This window comes from Mauremys mutica, chromosome 21 (genome assembly GCF_020497125.1).
Source record: "Mauremys mutica isolate MM-2020 ecotype Southern chromosome 21, ASM2049712v1, whole genome shotgun sequence".
NCBI classification, from domain to species: Eukaryota; Metazoa; Chordata; order Testudines; family Geoemydidae; genus Mauremys; species Mauremys mutica.
This window is the reverse complement of record NC_059092.1, coordinates 17171436-17189918: the sequence shown is the minus strand read 5'-3', so window position 1 is coordinate 17189918 and position 18483 is coordinate 17171436. Positions and strand designations below refer to the sequence as shown.

Here is an 18483-nt window from a genome sequence, read left to right as displayed (position 1 = left end):
GGCTGGCTGCAATGGTACAGCCCAGGGGCTCTGCTGTGTAAGGCGGGGGCCTCATGCTGCCCAGCGTGGGGGCTCAGGAAAGACCCTTGCCATGTTAACCACACCCACTCCAGATGCCCAAGGAGGCAGCGCTGTGGCACTGCCAGGCTAACAGCAGTGCAGGCTTCCCCCGTGCTGCCCCACGACCTGTCCCCCACCCTTCATGGCCCACTCGCTCCTTGGCTCCGCAGCTGAGAGTGCCGGCCACTGGGTGGCCTTTGTCCCGTGGCCACCTGTCCCCGGAAACGTGGCCCCCCCAGGGCATTTCACATGGGCCACAAAGGGCCAGCAGACGGAGCAGCGTTTCACAACCAAGCCAGGCTGGAGTCTGGTCCCCAGCCCATCCTAGGCCTCTCGGATGTCCAAGCTCTTCAAGAAGGGAGATGGATGGGTGGAGAGACATGGAGAGACAGACGCTGTTTTGTCCTCCCCGCAGACCCCGTTGAGACGCGCCCGTTGCGTTGTCAGTGCCAGGGCAGTGGGCACAGCGAATAGCCGGATCCCCACTCTAGGGACACGCTGCAGCCATTCCCAGGGGGAGCCTGGCAGTCCATCCCCATCAGGGCCGTTCAGACACAGACAGGCCGGCTCTGCTCCCCCCCGGTCCGCCGCCGGCTGCGCTCACCTCGTGGTTGGAGAGCTCCCAGTAGGGCCGCTCGCCGTAGGACATCACCTCCCACATGACGATGCCGTAACTCCACACGTCGCTGGCCGAGGTGAACTTCCGGTAGGAGATGGCTTCCGGGGCCGTCCAGCGGATGGGGATCTTGCCGCCCTGCGAGAACCACACAGCCCAGGGATTGACACTGCTGCCTGCCTGCTCTGTCCCTGGCTGATACCGCTGGAGGCTGCGACACCGGCGCCCACCACTGGGCATGCCGGAGCTCGCTGGACCCAGAGGGGGCTACGCAGGGGGCGGCGGCAGCAGGGCCCAGACCAAGCTGGGCAAAGGTTTGAGGAGCAGGGCGGGCTCTCATCACGGCCACGCTCCTTGCTGGGGGCATGTGTGTGTGGGGGGGGGAAGAGATTCTCTGACATCCCATCAGCCCCAACCACCATGCCCACTTAGTGTAGGTCCTACGCCAACCATGGGGGAAGGCACAGGCCACAGCTGCAGTCCCTCCCTGCCGGAAAGAGCTCAGCTGCCCCCAGCCCAGGGGTGTGTCCGCCCACCGTGGCTGCTGGAGCAGATTTCTGGGGGCTGGGGTGGGCTCCCATCATGATCTTGCGGGTTCTACTGCCCTTCCCCCTCCCGAGAACAGGACAGGATCAGCCCCATGCCCCGGGGTAGGGGGTGGGAGGGGCAGGGTCCCCCGTGTCCACCAGCTTCCTGGGAGAGGCAGAACAAACCCCTCTCGGACAAGGGGAGCAGTGTAAGGGCAGGGGGGGGGGGGTGCGAGCACCAGGGACAGTCACACCGGGATCTGCCACGACAGTGCTGGCTCCAAGCTCACTTTGTGCCCCTGCGTCCCATCGTCAAGCCCGCTGGTCTGCTCCTACATGGAGGGACCCTGACACTTGAGAGCTGATTTACTGCTGCTGCCAATTCTTGGATCCTGTCTCGTGTTACCCGCCCTCTCCCCCACTCTCTTGCAAGCCTGAGGCTGTGTCGGGGGAGCTGGCCGGGGGGGCCTGAAGGCTGGATTAGCAGGAGGGGCTGCAGTTTGGGAGACAGAGGCAGCCGCGGACCTAAATCAGGGAACAGGGCTGGAACAGCAGGAGGGGCTGCAGGCTGGGCTTGAGGGGCAGTGGCAGGGCTGGGTAGCCAGGGACGTTGGGGGCCTTCTGCCCCAGAATAGCAGGGGGACTCAGTCTCCCCACCGCAGAAGACACCCGATGACCCTAGTGCAGCCGACGAGCACTTACGCTGGTGGTGTATGTGGCCTCGGGATCATCCTCCAGGACACGGGACAGGCCGAAGTCAGACACCTTGCAGACCAGCTGGCTGTTGACGAGGATGTTGCGGGCAGCCAGGTCCCGGTGCACGTAGTTCATGTTGGCCAGGTACTTCATGCCTGCGGCGATGCCCCGCAGCATGCCCACCAGCTGGATCATGCAGAACTCACCATCCTTCTCCTGCATGAGGAGAAGAGACGCTCAGGATGGTAAGGGGTTAAGCCGACCGCCTTCCCCGCATGCACTGTGCTCCTATCAGCACCTCCCGTTTACATGGCTCCTCGAACCCAGAGCGTGCCACAAACTATAGCTATGCCATGCAGCCAAAATGCAGCCACCTCTGGGGTGGAGGGTGGCTGCCCATCAGTGCACAGCACAACAGTGGAGGCAAAGGGGATGAATCATGGATGCGGCCACTGGCACAAATCTAAACTGGGCTGGGAGATCTTTAACACTCATGTGGAACCCCAGGAGTTATGGGCTTGACTCCCCTACAGGACACTGCGTGTAAATCTACGGGCTTGACTGTCCTCTCACTGCACCTGCAAAGGATTGTGGGATATGGTGGTTTGTGGGTTGCTGAGCAAAAAACATTGCAGAACCCTGGGTTAGACAGTCCGGCTCTTTTTCTTATTAACGTCGTGGTAAAAAAAAAAAAGAGACATTTAAAGAGCCAATTCCCTTCCTCGTATTCCAGCTCACGGGGTTCGGATCAGGAGCATTCTGACAACCCAACGGACTTTGCATCACTGATGCAGCTCGTTCACTGTGCATTCAGCTCAGCTCCAGCCATGGGGCGAGGCTGGTCCGTTTCGTCGGTTTCCCTTCCCGTCTGGGACGCACTAGCCCAGGGTGGAGATGCCAGGGATGCAAAGGCCGTAGAGGAGAGTTTCATAGACTCTCATCCTCCCACATGCTTACAACTATTTCAGCTGAACTGAAAAAGCAAATAACGTTCACCCTGAGTGTTAAATCTTGGTGATTCCCTTCCTTGTTATTGGACAAAACCTAAATCCGAGGGCGTGGCCTGCAGTTCTCGACAACGTCCCTTTAAAAATGGGTGGGCCTGGCTAGGACTGAACTGTGCTTCTCCTCTCTCTGTTCATGAGCGAGGAACCACAACACCTACCCGCAGGAACTTGTCCAGGGCTCCGTTCTCCATGTACTCAGTGATGATCATGAACGGTTTGTCTGAAAAGAGAAGGGTAAATCACGAGAAGCCCTGGCAGAGCTGCCTCCCCCAGGCCCCGGCACCGCCTGGCGACAGCCCGGGGGCGTTTGTGCACGCAGAGCAGGAAGGGGAGCTGGGTGCTGTCATGGGGCGGAGAGGAACAGCCTCCCAGGAGAACAAGCCCAGATGAGGTGATCAAGATGCCGCCGAGCATGGGCGTCATCTGCGCTGATGGGCACCTGGCAGGGAACATGACTGCTTGCGGGAGGGGTCTACTCCAGTGTGTCTGTAGCCAAGCCCTGCCAAGCCGGCCGCCACATCCTGCTTCAAGCAGTTGTTCTGGCGTAACCCCAGGATCCGGGTACCTTTCGGTAGGAATGATCCCTGGTCAAAGTCCTGCAGTGAGGGGCGAGGGGATTTTTTGAAGCTGGGTTTAAGAATAGCCACTTTCCCCGAGTCACCCCCAGCACAAACTTTGCCATTTTTGCAGCTAAATCACTGCTCTTGGCAGGAAAAACAACTGGTTGTTGGGTGAGAAGGGACCACGCGGGGGGCGTATGGGATCGGGGGGGGGGGGATGCTTACACTTGGAGACAACGCCCTCCAGCCGGATGATGTTGTGGTGGCAGAACTGGCCCATGATACTGGCCTCGCTCAGGAAGTCGATGCGCTGCTTCTCCGTGTAACCAATCTTCAGGGTCTTGATTGCCACCGGGATGTCCTTCTTCCCGTGTTTCAGTGTCCCCTTGTAAACCTCCCCGAATTCGCCTGGCAGGAGGAAAGGAGGAAGAGGGTGACCCTCCTGAGGCTACTGGAGACCTGGGCATGTCCACTGCTGGGCAATGCAAAGGCTGGAGGGAAAACCCCTTCAACTACTGGCTGCACCAGGAGGCCGTATCCCTCCTACACCAATCACAGCCTGTTTGAGGAAGGCAGGCCCCACCGGCACCAGCCACTCGCAGCAGGAAGAGGGAGCGACCTACCTGCACCGATCACCTTCTGCTGGGTGATGCACGAGGGGTGAATCTCAGTTGTAAATTTCAGCACCGCCTGGTTGGGGTCTTCATAGGTGTGGGGGTCCACGTAGGTCTTCAGGGGCTTCAGCTGTTCTGTGGGGCGGAGGGAGGGAGGGGACACACGGAAGCAGGCATGAGGTTGGGGCTCAGGACCCCAGCAAGATCTCATCCTACTGAAAGTACAGTTCAACTCATGGCCGTTTGAAGCCCAGCCGCCCCAGCGTCCTCAGCTCAACAGCCGTTTCCTCCCCCTGCTGCAGGCAGGGACTCTCCCTTGAGCCCGCACGGACATTTATGGGTCACACTAGGGGTTCCTGCTCACTCACGGCCCCGCAGCCGAGCTACACCCTGCACAACCACCACCGGGGTCCCACGCTAGGGCCGTTCTTCAGCAGCGGGCTGTGGGGCCAGCAGGCCGCTCACAGGGGGCCGGGGCTTGTAAGGCCACATTCTGCCCAGCCCTTGCATGGGCAGGTGAGGAAAGACACACGGACTGTGCTGGGTCTGCCCACCACCTTGCGGGGGAAGCGCTGTCCCTTCCTCCAGGAGGTGCAGGGGCTCCCGGCCCCAGCTGAGCACAGAGCTGGGATTTGCCACACTCGTCTCTAAAGGGCACATGCTCCCTGCCAGACTCCCTGGCGCGGGTCCGACCCAGCTCCCGCTGGAGTCTCTCACTCACCAGACTTGGAGAAGTAAACGTCCTCGGACGACTGACGGGCCCGCGAGCGCCTTCTCCTACAACAAGAAGGCGGGTTAGGCCTGGAGACGCTCCCCACTGCATCCCGAATCACATGAGAGAACACGCCAGACAAGCTCCTCTCCCCCACATCCTTCTTTGCTTTGAAGAGACCCCAGATCCATCCAGCCCCCTGCCCTGCCTCTTAATATGGGGGACCAGATTCCAGGGGGTCCTGCACTCAGTCCTTCCTTGGGCAAAGCTCCCAGTGATGCCCGAGCTGGGTAACCAGTGAGTAAGGGCCTGAGGGCCTAGTGGGAACAGACTAGTCTGTTTCACTTCTGTCTCTGGTCAGTTTCACACCCGGGCTCTCCTGCCATGGTGTCTGGGGGGGTCTTTTCCTTAATAAACATTTCGGTTCCTCTTACACAGCCTATGCTGGACCCAACCCGGCCCACGTACGTCTCAGCAGCCGATGCCAGGTCAGCAGCGGGGAATCACGTGATAGCAGACGCCTGGGCTAGCAGCGAGGCCCAGGTTAGCTGCCTGCAATACTGCCCCCTCCACACCTCCAGGCAGGCGGGTGCATTGGCTGTGAGGGAAGGGAGCTCCAATGGGGAAGGGACCGGCAGCCGCTCCTGGGCTATGGACGCCCTAATAACAAAGGGGGGATAAATGCAAATACCTTCGGTGAAGGTAGAGGGCAACAGCTACCATGACCAGTATCAAAATGATCCCAGAGATAGAGCCGCCGACCGCGGCCGCCATGTTCATGCTCTCGGAGCCTGCAGGAGGAAGGAAAGACCGTGAAGGAAGCCACGGGGAAACTAACCGCACACACTGGCTCCTTACTGGCCGGGCTCTGCCCAGGCCTCTCCAAGGGTGGTGGTGGGGAGTCCCTCGGCACCTGAGATTGAGCGACGTCCAGGCAGAGAGAGCGCTCGCTCCCTCTGTCGCGCTCAGCGCCCTTCATGCTGATCTCTCCCTGCCTGAGGGTCGGTACGTTTCGAAGGTGGGGCGCAAGGAGAGGCAGAGTTGGAAGCCGCGTGTGGCAAGTGATCAGAGCTGGGGACTCAGAGACAGGACACTTGAGTTCTATTCCCATGGACTCTGCCATTGACTCGCTGCATGGCCAGGGGCAAGTCACTTCGCCTCCCCGTGCCTCAGTTTCCCCAGCTGGGAAATGGAGGTAGTAACAGTGGAATCTGCCCCTCCCTCACATACTCACCCTCGGCACGCGTCTCAAACTCATACTCCATGCTGTAGGCCCCCTGGCCTTCTTGTGTCAGGGCCTGGACCCGCACCACGTACTTGGTGCCTGGGGTGAGCTTGGAGAGGGTCACCGAGTTCCCTTCGGAGCGCAGGACCGAGTAGCTGTTCTCATCCATCTTCAGAAAGCAAAGCACACAACCCCCACCACAAAGATCAGCAGCCTCGCGGGACCAGGCAGCGCCCCAGAGCCCAGCCAGGGACGGGAGGGGGGCGAGCCAGTGACAGCATCAGTCTGGCTCAAGGATCAGTGGCTGAGGCCAAGCCAGTGAGGACAATCTGGCTTCGCTAGCAGCCCCCCCACCCCCAGTGACCTGATGTCCCTCTGAGTTTTCCTGGAGGCCACTCCAACAGCTTGATTCGTGCTGTGGCTTGTGCATCCGAGCCAGGCCCTCCCCTTCCAACTGGCGCCATGGGCAGACCCACTAGGAAGCTGTGGTCCCCTCTCCTTCCCTCTAAGCCCAAAGGGCGTGACTGGCTCGGAGAGTGAGCGGCCAGCGCTACCTTCTTGCTGTAGGTGACTTCGTACTTCCAGACGCGGCTCTGCTGCCGGGGCTGGACGGTCCAGGAGATGCTCAGGCTGGTTTCAGTCTGACTGTCCAAATTCACCGATGTCACCCGGGGAGGCTCTGGCCAATGGAGAAGAAGGCGACGGTCAGGTGGGTGCTAGGAGGCGTGAAGCCATCACCTCACTCAGCGGGTGGCAGGATGCCAGGCCCAGCAGCCCCCAGGGCTTTGGCAGAGCTGCCCATACACAGGCATGGCCGGTCCAAACATCTAACTACGCAGCAGTGCGTCTGCTTTGCCATAGTCACCAGCGGATGGTCTCCTCTGCTGCACGGGTGACTTCAGCTGCTTTACCACACCCCATCTAACCCCTTCGCCGCTGCCTGCCTGCCGAGCCCCATCAAACCCCATACCTGACGTTCACTTTCCCATATTAACCAGTGCACCTCCCTCATCTGTATATAAATCACCACCCACACCCCAATGTAACAGGCATGTTGATACAAGCCCACCAGTTATATAGACCGACCACCCCTTACCTGTCTGGTTGACGCTGATGCTCGCAGTGCCATAGCTGCGGCTGGGGCCGTAGGCGGACACCCCGTTCCTGGCCTCCACGGTGAAGGTGTAGTTAACATGTGGCTCCAGGTCGCTGATGGTCAGAGACGTCCTGGTCAGCCCCTGGGGATGGTCCGAGTAGCGGATGCTGTTGTCACAGGGCCGACACTCCCCCAAGTCCGGCCAGCACTGCTCACACGTGATGCTGTAGGTGATGTCCTTACGGCCCCCCGTGTCACGGGGCGGGGACCAGCGCAGCTGCACCTTGGCGCCCAAGCCGATGGCCATGACATTGTGGGGGGCAGAAGGGGGACCTGGATGGGGTGGGGGGAAGGTCGTGGGCCATGGTGCCAAGGGCATTTCCTTTTGGGGGCACATGGCTCCCAGAGCAGAGAGGAGCTGGAGCTCCTGGAACTGGAGGAGGGGGAGCCAACCGACATGCCCCATCCCCAGCCCTGGGGAACAGCAGCCAGATCCATCCCCCGTGGCTGCCCCGCCAATATATTCGCTGTTTGAATGACGTCACTACAGGAAGTGCCGCCCTCAAAGGCGTGGGACATGAGAGGCGGGACTTCCTGTCATTTGGGGTGTTCCCCTGGTGGGCGATGAGACTGAGTTCATCCCAGCTCTCCGGGGGTGGCGCTCACTGGGCTGCCTCATAGCCAGCCTGCCGATTCACAGCCTCATACGGATGGGCGGGAGGAACTTTATGTGGGCTACCGGAGAGAGTTGAGGGGCGGGCGGTCTGGCTCTTAGAGGTGGAGACTGGGAGGCAGGACTCCTGGGGTCTAGTCCCAGCTCTGCCACTGGCTCACTGTGTGACAATGGGCAAGTCACTCGACCGCTCTGTGCCTCGGTTTCCCCACTTATAAAACACGGGGGAGCCCTTACCTACCTCCCACGCTGAAAGCACTAATACTCACAAAGCGCTCTGAGCTCCTCAGGGGTCAGTACTATTCTAGATGAGCAGAGGGTTACTATTACGGGTCAGGAAAATGGAGCAGGCTCTGACCTGTCCCGGGGGCAGCTGGGGTGGGAACGTGGGTGAGAACAGCGGAGGTTTGTCACCACAGCAGGGTCTCATACTTACGGGTGCAGGGGAAAGACACTGGATCCTCTGCCGCCCGGAAATAGCCTTCCTCACATGGGCACGAGGTGGAACCTTCGGGAGAGGAGAGCGTGTGGGGGGGACACTTGGAGCAGGCATCACCGGAGACGTCCGGCTTGAAGAACCCAGCAGGGCAGGCTGCGAGGGGAGAGCAGGGCACAGGTTAGGCAATAGGGGCACTCATTGGGGTAACACCCATTCACGGCCCTGAACGTGCAGCAGCCAACGCATCCTGCTCCCGCAGAGCCTCCCCGGAGCCCAGCCTGACCCCCTGCGACCCAGGAGATGCAAAGTGATGGAGGAAACACAGGAGGGACTGCGAGAGGAGATGGTGACCAGTGGGTCTGCAGATGCCGGGGATAGCTCCTCAGACAGCCTAACAACCAGGACGCTGGGAGGTGGCGTTGCAGTCAGGGGACGGAAGCAGCGTGGGGGCACTACCATGGGTGTGCACAGCCTCCAATGCTGGCCCCCCAAGGCATGTTGATGGGGTTGCATGTTTCCAGGAGGGGGCGGGGTTGGGGGCTTCCTTTCTAAAAGTTACTGACAGGACCAGCTGGGGTGCGGGGACAGGGCTGGACTTTCCGAGGCCTGGGGTAGGTTTAGCTTTCGGTGTTAACCTCCCCCGTCCAGACACAGATCTCCCCTTCGCCGCAGAGATCGGGGCAGCTCTGCAGCCTCAACTCCTGCGCCCCTCAGTCCCGGCTCAGGCTCCCACAAGGCAGATGGGGGAGGTTCCCCCTCCGAGCCTGCCCAGCTTCCCGTCCAGTATTATTAATGGGACAGGCCGACAGACACACGCACGTTGCACATTTCCAATCCAAGACCAGTACATTCCTCCCCTAAATCTGGCACGTCAAACTTCCCTCCTCCAGGCTTGCAGCCAACCCCGGCACGGTGGACTGCTCAGGGCGCCCACCTGAATGACCAGCCACTGACTGACGTGAGGACTCCCGCTCTCCCGAGAGCTCAGCTCGCTCCCTCTGCAGCCCCCAGCGTAGGAACGGATCCCAGATACATGCAAGGAGAGCACAGGGCTTAGGCCGTCAGCTCTGCGGGACGGGGCGGTATGTTCACCTTTGTACAGCATCTAGTGTGATGGGCCCCCACTGTCTGCTTGGGGTCTTGACCGCAATGCCAACCAATCGCAGTCACGCTACAGAGAACAAGCCTATGGCTCAGTCTGTCTGAACGCCCCTTCAGAGTCCTTCTTTCAAAGAAACCCCCCTCCCACCAGTGGTGGGGGTTTTTCCGCAGCAACAGGGATGAGAAAACTGCGTAAATGCAGGCGCACGTGGCTGACAAACCACAGAAATTGGCCAGGGGGAATCAGGGGCGGATACGGAGCCTCACATTAATTTTCACTCGGTTTTGGGACGTAACACAGACCTCGTCCACACACTGATTTTATCCTGCTTTAACCCTGCCAGTTAGAGGGGCGACTTTTTACCAATATGGTTAGACCAGTACAACCCCCAGTGTGCACACAGCTGTCCCAGCACAGAGGTGCCTTTTCCCCTTCCCTACAGCTATACCAGTCTACGGCACCTTTCTACCATCACGGCCACGCACACAAGGGGGTGGTACCACTGGAGCAAGACCAATTTCACCGGATACAGTTAAAGAGCCACAAGAACTGTGTAGACAAGGCCTTATCTCAAGGTGATGGGGCCCCATTGGACAACAAAGGGCTACCCCTCCCCCACTCCCATGGTTGGGTTGGGATTGTTTGCAGACTCAGTTAGTTTCTTTTCTTTGGTATCTTTAAACAAAGAGAGTAGCAGGGGTGGGGGGAGCCTGACTCATTCCCCATCTGATCTGGGTTTTCCACAGGAACCCAGTTTCCGCCACCTCATCCCGCCCTAGGGTTGCTTCCTCCAGTGTTCTGAAGAGGAAGCGGTTTCGGAAGCCACACGGCAGCTGACTTTTCAGGAAGGCCCTTTCCTCCGCTCTGCCCGGGGCAGTGATGCTGGGCACTGATTCCCCCTCTCAATTGTCGTGTTTCTTTAATACAAACACAAAGGTCTCGACCAAATGCTCAGGCGGCCCTGGCCCCAGCACCCATCCGCAGGCAGCTAAGCAAGCCAGGGGCCTGCGAGCCAGCCCAGCGGTGCCGAGCCCGCGTGGTGGAGGGTTCTAGGGAAGGGGTGTTGTAGAGGTTCACAAGCCCCTTCCCCACAGCAGCTAAGTACCCCTCCAGCCCTAATGTTAGGAAAGTTTCCCCTCCCTACTGCCTCTTTTCCTGGGCTGTTAAAGAAAAAAACAACACTTCTCCCAAAGCGAGGCTGCCCCTATTTCATGGGTGGTCTCCACTTGCCCTGCTTGGTGGCTTTGGCTGCACCTTGAAACAATAGGGCAGTAAACCTGTCAGGATTTCACTGGTGCCCAGAGGCCGGCTTCCTCCCCCTGAGCAGGGGAGGAGTGGGAGGGGGCAGGAGGGACCCTGGGCCTCTCTGGAGCAATTAGACTTATAGGAATTAACTTCCAACTATTAGACACCGATGCTTAAATAGACAGACAGACAGATGGGATGTATGGAGGATAGATAGATAGATAGAGTGTATGGGGACAGATTACAGACAGACAGACACACCGATAGATGCAGAATGCAGGGTCTGACTTACTCCTCTCTGTGTTCCCTGGACGGAAGGAGGGGGTGAAGCTTTCATGGAGGAGGGGTGGGGACTCTGGCAGCAGGAGGAGAGGCTAAGAATATCTGTGTTTATTCCTGGAGATAAACTCCTTTGTTTCCTGCTCCCTGGGCTCCCTTTCACAGAGGCCAGCAGGCTCCAGCGCTGCTCCCGGAGGTCAGAGAACCTCTCTGCACAAAGGGCAAATTCCATTCTCCATCCCCGCCCCCCATCTTTGGCAGGAAGCGCCTCCATCCGACCAGGGAGAGATCACAGGGGCAGCTCACAGGCACGTGGCAAGTGGCCAGGGGAGCAAGGTGCTCACTGGCCTGCCTGGAGGGCGAGGAAGCCAGTCAGGTTGGGAGCCACTGCCAGGATGTGCGGCCCTGCCAGTGGCACGGACTGCGGTCCCTCCCTCCCTGCCCCCAGGGCACGCCGCAGGCACTCAGCTCCTACGGGCACGGGGGCAGAGTCAGACAGACAGTGACGGGCGCAAAGCACACAGACAGTCCTCACGCTCGCCACACAGTGCCAGGAACGACCCCCCATTTTAAGTCCAGCTTCCACGGACGGCCTCCAGGAACTGAGGTTCCTTGAGGGTTCATGGTCCCACAGCAGCTGGGGCCCGTCCTACCCAACCTTTGGGGCAGCCCCCATCATAACACTGTGTCCTTCCTCAGGGCCCAAGGCCCCAGGCTACTGCTGTGAGCTGGTTGGGGGGTGGAGGGGGGATTTGTGTGGAACTGTTACTCCTGGTCACCCACGCTCTGCCCATCTGAAGGCCTCCTGGGCTCCCAGGCAGAGCGCTAGTGAACCCCGCTGCCATCGTTCCTACCGGGGTGCGTGTGGCCCATAGAGACTACAGGTCCCAGCGTGCAGTGCTCCACCCACCCCCAAACAAAGGGGCAGCCCCGCTTCTATCGTGCAGCGCTGCACCGTGACACCAGCGGAGCTGCACCGGTGGGCAGCCATCCTGCACTGCACGCTGGGGCCTGGAGTCCCTGCGGGCTGCGCCACTGGGCTCAAGTGAAGGGGCAGCCGCGCTCTGGGTGCTGGATTTCCGTGAGCCGCATCTGGGCCTCGCGCTCAGGACTCCCTCCGCCCCAGGCGGCAGGGGACCCCCAAAAGGCCAAGGACACCCACTGCAGGGCCTGTCAATGAAGCCCGTCCGACTCACCGCCAGAGACAGCGGGAAGAGCAGGGCCTGCCTGGGACAAAGGGAGGCGTCAGCCCGCACGGGTCACAGTCCCAAAGGGCCGTCTGACTTAATGAGGGAGACCATCAGCAGACGGGGTCCCTGTCCCCCCCCCCGCCCATACACACACACACACTCCTGCAGACACAATGCCTCCATTCAGCCAGCATAGAGAGCTAGTGTCTGCACTGGGGAGGGGGTGCAAACCCTCAGCAAGTCTTGTTTTCCCAGGACGATGGGGGGTGGCGGATGGGCTGGGGGGAGGGAGGGAAGGCAGGGAAAACACAAGGAAGGCGTGAGAGGAAGACGGATGGAGTGTGGCTGACAAACAAGAACGTGGGGGAGGGGGAAGCAGGCACCATGCTGCCCAGAGATGAGGGGAGACATCTGTCAATGCCAAAGGGGCGGGGGCTCGAGCAGGTGGCACCGGCGAGCCAGGCCGGCCGGCACGGGACATGCCCTGGGGAATGCTAGTGCAACTACACTCTGCACACGTGCTTTGGTGCCCGGGCACTCTCCGCTGGGCCTCGCTGTGCAGCTGGCACCTGGCTACCAGGGCACCGGGGCAAGCAGACTCGGGGGGGGGGGGGGGGGCTTGGGCATTGCTGGGGGGAGCACCGCAGAGCCCTGCTCTAAAGCTTCTCTCAGTGGGCCCGGAACGGGAAGGGGGCACTATGCAGATCCCTTTGCGCAGCTGATGAAGTAAGAATGAGGAGGAGTGGAAGGGAGCAGAGCCCCACCTGATGTCAGCATGGGGTGGTTTGGGTCATGGCTGAGGACAGCTCCCCCGGGGGTCTGGCCCACCTCACCCCACCCGGGAGCTGCCGCTTGCTCCCCTCATGCACCAGCTGGAGGCAGAGGGGACTGAAGGGCAGCAAGGATGCTGTCACCATGGCGACCCGCTGGCCTGGAGGGAAGGGGGTACAGGGTCTGCAGTTCTGGGGTGACCTCCGCAGCAGCAGGGAGGGGCCGGAGAGCCCTCTACGGGCCGGGGAGAGGGAGAGGAGTCTCCATGAACACCCCTCTCCCTTTGGTTGTTGGCTTGGGATGGGGGGACAGAGCGTCTCCGGTGCTGGAAGGCTCCTTATCTGGCTCTCCCCGGAGCACCCGTGGGCGAGGGCTGGAGATCCGGCACTGAGCGGCCGCTTTATGCAACCCCCTGGATTATCTCCCGTCACATTCCTGACCCCAACAAAATGGAGGGGGCCCCTCCCCCTCCCTGTCCAGCCCCCAACCCTTTATCTCCCGTTTGTTTCACTCCCTTCCTCTCCGCCCCCGGGGAAGGCTGAGCTCTGCAGGGAGTGGGGGCTGGCCGCAGATGATGCCCCCCCTCATGGCATGTTCTGTGTGCGGGTTGTGAAGGCCCCTCTGCTCACAGCGCCCCCCAGGTAAACTTGGGGGGGTGTACCCCAGCTTGCTGCTTTCCCATCACCCCTTACCTGGGCTCGCAGGTCCAAGGCTGGCTGGGGGGGCGCCCAGGGCCATCGCTAGGATCCCAGGGTAATACTGGGGCCCAGCACCCTCCCCTCCCACTGACAGCAGCCATGGCTGGCTCAGCACTGGGCAGGGTCTGAGTTGGCACAAAGCTCCCTTTAACTTCGGGGATCTACGACCCAGGCCCTGCCAGGTGGCCAGCGCAGGGCCTGACCCGCCGTGCCCTGCTCCAGGGCAGAGTCCCCACAACTCAGGGGCGGCTGCCCAGCCTGTGACATGGTTGGACTGGGCTTGTGACAACCCTGGACTAAGCCAGGCATGGCCCAGGCAGGGGTGGGACAAGCTTCCCCACACAGCTCTGCCATTCCACATCTGGGCTCCCTGCCAGCGCCCCTCAATCCCGACCCGCAGCCCCCAGCTATCCCAGCACTGGGCTCCCCACACAGCCCTGCCAGCCCCCCTCAATCCCAACCCGCAGCTCTCAGCTATCCCAGCACTGGGCTCCCCACACAGCCCTGCCAGCCCCCCTCAATCACACTGAACCCCCCACTGCTATTGTAGCCCCAGGATTCTCCTGTGTACAAACCCTCTGTTCCCGACTCGGGGTACACAGCTGAAAGAGCCGAATCTCCAGAGAGACGCCAGCCCCAGCACCCCAAGGCCTTGATCCCAGCCCATCTGCTCCCAGCAGCCGGGGAACCCGGCCAGGAGACAGTGCACCTGGGATGGGAGCTGATGCCCCTTGCAGATCCCGTGCCAGAAGCTGGGGAAAGGCACGTCCCAATTTATGGCTGCTCAGGCACAGTAAAGACAATACCAACCCGCGCCCCCGCCCGACCCCTGCTCCAACAGCCCTGGGCCCGTCCCTGAGCACATCTTCCCCTCCAAGAGTGGGGCTGAGACCAACAAACTCGAGTCACTTGTGACCCAAGGCAGCTGCCAGTACAGGTGTCGGGGGGAGGCTGATGCATTGACCGGTCAAGCTCCCCCTCTGCACAAGGGAAGCCGGGGAGGAAATGGAGCCCCAGGAACCTGCGGTTTGAGGTCAGGAGGCTCCTCCAGCTGCAGAGCTGGCTCAGGCTGTACGAAGAGGGGAGGGCCTTTAGCAGCCCCCCGGGCTCAGCAATTTGGGGTGGAAGGGGGAAGCTCCCTTCCTCCACATCCCTGCTCCCCCTGCCTGGCCAGGGGGCTCTTGGGCCACGCGGGGGCTCAGCACCACTCTCACCCAGCTGGGCTGGAGGGAGCCGGGCGGCCACAGCAAGGGGAGAGGGCGTAGGCCCTGCACGGCCCATGAGCCCCACCAGCCGGGGGGGTTGAGCTGCAGGTGCTGGAGTGAGGGCCCTGGCAGCCCAAGGGGAGGGGAATGGCTGGATCAAAGCAGCTCTCAGTCGTGACATAACCACGAGCGCTCCAGCAGGCCACCCCACACGCACAACACCTGGCCGGGGGATCCCACCGCACCAGCCGCTGACGCGCGAGAGCTCCGCGCGAGGGCAGGGCTCACCCATGGCACTGTAGCCCCCTTCCTGTGGGGCCGGCGAGGCCCTGATCCAGGAGGGGGGGGGCAATCCAGAGCCCAGATGCAGCTCAGGCCCCCGCAGACACCAGGGCGGAGCAGGGCTCCGTGCTGCTCTCCTCTCTCCCACCTGGTGGAAAATATTTCTCAGGTCCGAGGCAAGGAGCTGACAGCAGCTGGGCAGCTGAGGACTGAACGGGCCATGGGGTCTCTCCTAGGGGGATCCCTCCGGGGGCAGGGGCATGCCAGGCTGCGACCGTGGGGTCTCTCCTAGGGGGATCCCTCCGGGGGCAGGGGCATGCCAGACTGCTGCCCGTGCTGGGCTTGTCGTGGGGGGGACAGACACCCAGGGCCATCAAGCCAGCACTGCACTGGGCGTGTCCCTGGCGGACGCGCTGGGCTAGGAAGAACAGCACCTGGCAGGACATGGCCTGGGTGTTCAGCCCCTTCCTCCACCCCGACCCCACTGTCCCAGGACTCCTGGCTGCTTTGTTAGCAGCTAAAATCAAACCCTTCCCTGCTCCTTGACTGGGGAACCCCCGACTCCCCTGAGCTGTCGAGGGTTGACAGCAGGTATGTGTGTGTGTGGGGGGGGGGGGGTGTCGATTCCACCCTGCCAAACTCTGAGTTTTCCCCAGCCCCCGGCACCACTTTCCGCATTGCCGGGGTTTATCCCGCCGGCCCCTCTCCCACTGCATTCCTCACCACTCATGTCATGAGGGAGCTGCCAGGCCGGCACAGGCATCTGCTCCCTGGTCGGACCCCATGCCCCCTCCCCCACCGCTCCCAACACTGATGCCTATTGTTCAGGAGGGTTTTATCAGGGAGGCTCAGATCTCTGCTCTCCGGTTCGCTGGTGCCCTCCCGGAGCAGGGAAACAGCCTCGAGACCCGGCCCAGCAGGGCGCCCCCAAGGGGGAGTGGGGCAGAGAAGAGAATGAATGGAAATAGATGCATTTGCCCAGGGCTGGGAGAGCAGGGTGGGGTGCGGGGCAGGGTTCAGAGTCATCAGCAGAGCTGTGTGGGGAGCCCAGGCCTGAGATACCACGTGGCCACAGGTCAGGGTGGAGTTGGATTGTCAGCGCTGTGGGTGCCCAGGCCCAGGGCTGGGTCAGGCCTGAGAGGCATCACTAGATCTGGGGCAGATAGGGGGGCGCTCAGGGCTGGACTTGCCAGGTTGTGAAGCCCAGGGTTGGGAATAGTAAGCGGGGGTGTGCAGGGCGGGATTGAGGGGCACTGGCAGAGCTGAATGTGGGAGCCCACGGCTGGGAACAGAAGAGGATGCTACGGATCAGGACTGAGGGCCGCTGGCAGGGCTGTGCACGGGGCAGCTTAGAGCAGGAGCGGAGGGTGCTGGAGGCCAGGCCTGGCAGGGGGTGAGCGTCTATACACAGGGCACGAGGCTCCAAGGCCCTGCGATACCACAGCAGCCTCGTACACACGAGATCTCCCCGCCCCCACAGTACCCAGCAGCCTCGTACACACGAGATCTCCCCGCCCCCACAGTACCCAGCAGAATCGTACACACGAGATCTCCCCGCCCGCCACGCGCACCCTCGTCCGGCCGCCTGTACCTTTGCAGCTCTCCTCCACCTTCTCGTATCCCGCCCGGCACAGGCACTGCCCGATGGGCACCAGCCATTCCCCGTCCGAGTTGCAATGCATGCTGGGCTCCTCGCTGGCCACTGCGTCCTCCACGCACGTGCCCCTGACCTTGGCCAGCGCCTGCGAGTCGGCGCCGGCGATGGTCTCGGGGAACAGCGCCATGTTCTGCAGCACGCCGGGGCACTTCTTGTAGTAGATGCGGACGGAGAGCAGGGCCACGCAGGCCCCGATGTCCTGGAAGGCCAGGTAGAAGCCCTTGCGGCTCAGTGGCCCCACCGTGCGCACCTCCACGTTGAGCTTGACGTTGCGGGAGGCGAAGTCTTCGCGCATGGTGATCTCGTCGGGCGCGATGGTGTCGATCTTCGTGAACTGGCGCTTCTGGAAGTTGGTGCCGTAGTCCACGTCCGACTCGGCGTAGTACAGGTTGAAGGTCTCCTTGCAGGAGCTGGCCCCGCCCGGGAAGCTGTTGCAGTCCCGCACCGTGAACTTCAGCTCGATGAAGATGCGCTCGGCCTCGCTGCGGTAGATCCAGTTGGTCCGCAGCCAGTTGTCCTGGTCGCCTTCCATCACGTTGCAGACCGAGTAGATGTAGATGAGGGATTCGTTCATGACGTTCTGGAGGAGATCCCACTGCCCGGGGAGACAAGTGGTTAAAGGAGAGCAAAATGGGCTGCCGGGGCTGGAGCCTAGGCACTGCCAGCCCGGCTCCCCTCTCGGATGGTCAGAAGGTGCAAGAAACCCTGCAGGGCCCCTGGTTACGTTTCTTCCTGACCCCCTCAGCTGGAGGTTGGCTCACGCCCTGAAGCAGGGAGCTGGGAACTGCCGAACACAGCAGCTACCTCGGCTCCGCCCTGCAACCGAAGGCAGCCACGGGCGGTTTGATCCCAATACCACTCAGCGTGCTCGCCCCACACCCGCTGCCTGTAGCCTGGCCTCCTCCAGACACGCTGCCATTGTCCAGGGATGGATATTGACCCTCGACCCTCCAGTGCACTCGTCAGGTCAAGAGACCAACCTCGGTTTTACAGATGGAGAAACTGAGGCATGTGGCGGTTCAGGCCCAACATTATTCAGGGCCTCTGATTCTGGGTGCCCAGCACAAGCCTGCGAAGGGCAAACACAGAGCTCGGCCCAAGCTGCCCACTCCCGGCTACAGCCAGGGCTGTCGACCGGTTCTCAGCCCAGCCACAGCGGGGCCCTGCTTCCAAATTATTCCACATGCGGGAAATTAAATTAAATCTCAACCCATTCCTGGGAAGCCTGGCCAGCCAAGGACACTCTGACCCACAGCGCTCCTCGACATCAATGGACAGGGCCTCCCGGGGAGAGGGGGGCAAGTGGGGCAATTTGCCCCAGGCCCCGCAGGGCCCCCGCGAGCCCTGGCCTGGCGGTGGTCTGGGTCTTTGGCGGCAGGGGGGTCCTTCAGTTGCTCCGGGTCTTTGGCAGCATTTCGGCGGCAGGGGGCCCTTCACTGCTGCCAAAAATGCAGAGCGACCGAAGGCCCCACCCCCGCCGCAGGAGACCCGGACCGTCGCCGGGTGAGTACAAGCGCCGCAGCAACCCCGCATTGCCCCAGGCTCCCTGAATCCTCTGGGCAGCCCTGTCAGTGGGTATCTTTCCACAGGGAGCCAGAGCGGGCTGCCAGCATGGCTGGGGCGGAGGCTGGATCTGGGAGAGCCAGGCAGGACTGGGACTGCAGCTGGAGCCAGCCAGGGTCCACCTGGCCCTTGGAAATGGCAAACCCAGGGGATTAACTTGTCAGCACAGTCCTGCGAGCCGAGGGCAGAACACACCGGCCAATTAACCTCCTGACATGGCCCACGGGAGGGCAGGAGATAGGAAACCCGCCAGGAGAGACCAAAAC

General features: G+C 61.6%; 1 protein-coding gene across 1 annotated transcript in view; it reads right to left on the bottom strand.

Moving 5' to 3' along the window:
* EPHA2 (EPH receptor A2) overlaps positions 1 to 18483 on the bottom strand; it is a 34341-nt gene that overhangs the window by 5972 nt on the left and 9886 nt on the right. The window contains exons 3-14 of the mRNA XM_044996293.1: positions 16589 to 17249; positions 8223 to 8378; positions 7114 to 7446; positions 6572 to 6696; positions 6027 to 6186; positions 5484 to 5583; positions 4802 to 4857; positions 4090 to 4215; positions 3692 to 3874; positions 3065 to 3126; positions 1906 to 2115; positions 665 to 814 (exon numbers count right to left, since the gene is read on the bottom strand). Coding sequence (XP_044852228.1) covers positions 665 to 814; positions 1906 to 2115; positions 3065 to 3126; positions 3692 to 3874; positions 4090 to 4215; positions 4802 to 4857; positions 5484 to 5583; positions 6027 to 6186; positions 6572 to 6696; positions 7114 to 7446; positions 8223 to 8378; positions 16589 to 17249 — 2322 coding nt within the window. The remainder of the gene's footprint in view (positions 1 to 664; positions 815 to 1905; positions 2116 to 3064; positions 3127 to 3691; positions 3875 to 4089; positions 4216 to 4801; positions 4858 to 5483; positions 5584 to 6026; positions 6187 to 6571; positions 6697 to 7113; positions 7447 to 8222; positions 8379 to 16588; positions 17250 to 18483) is intronic.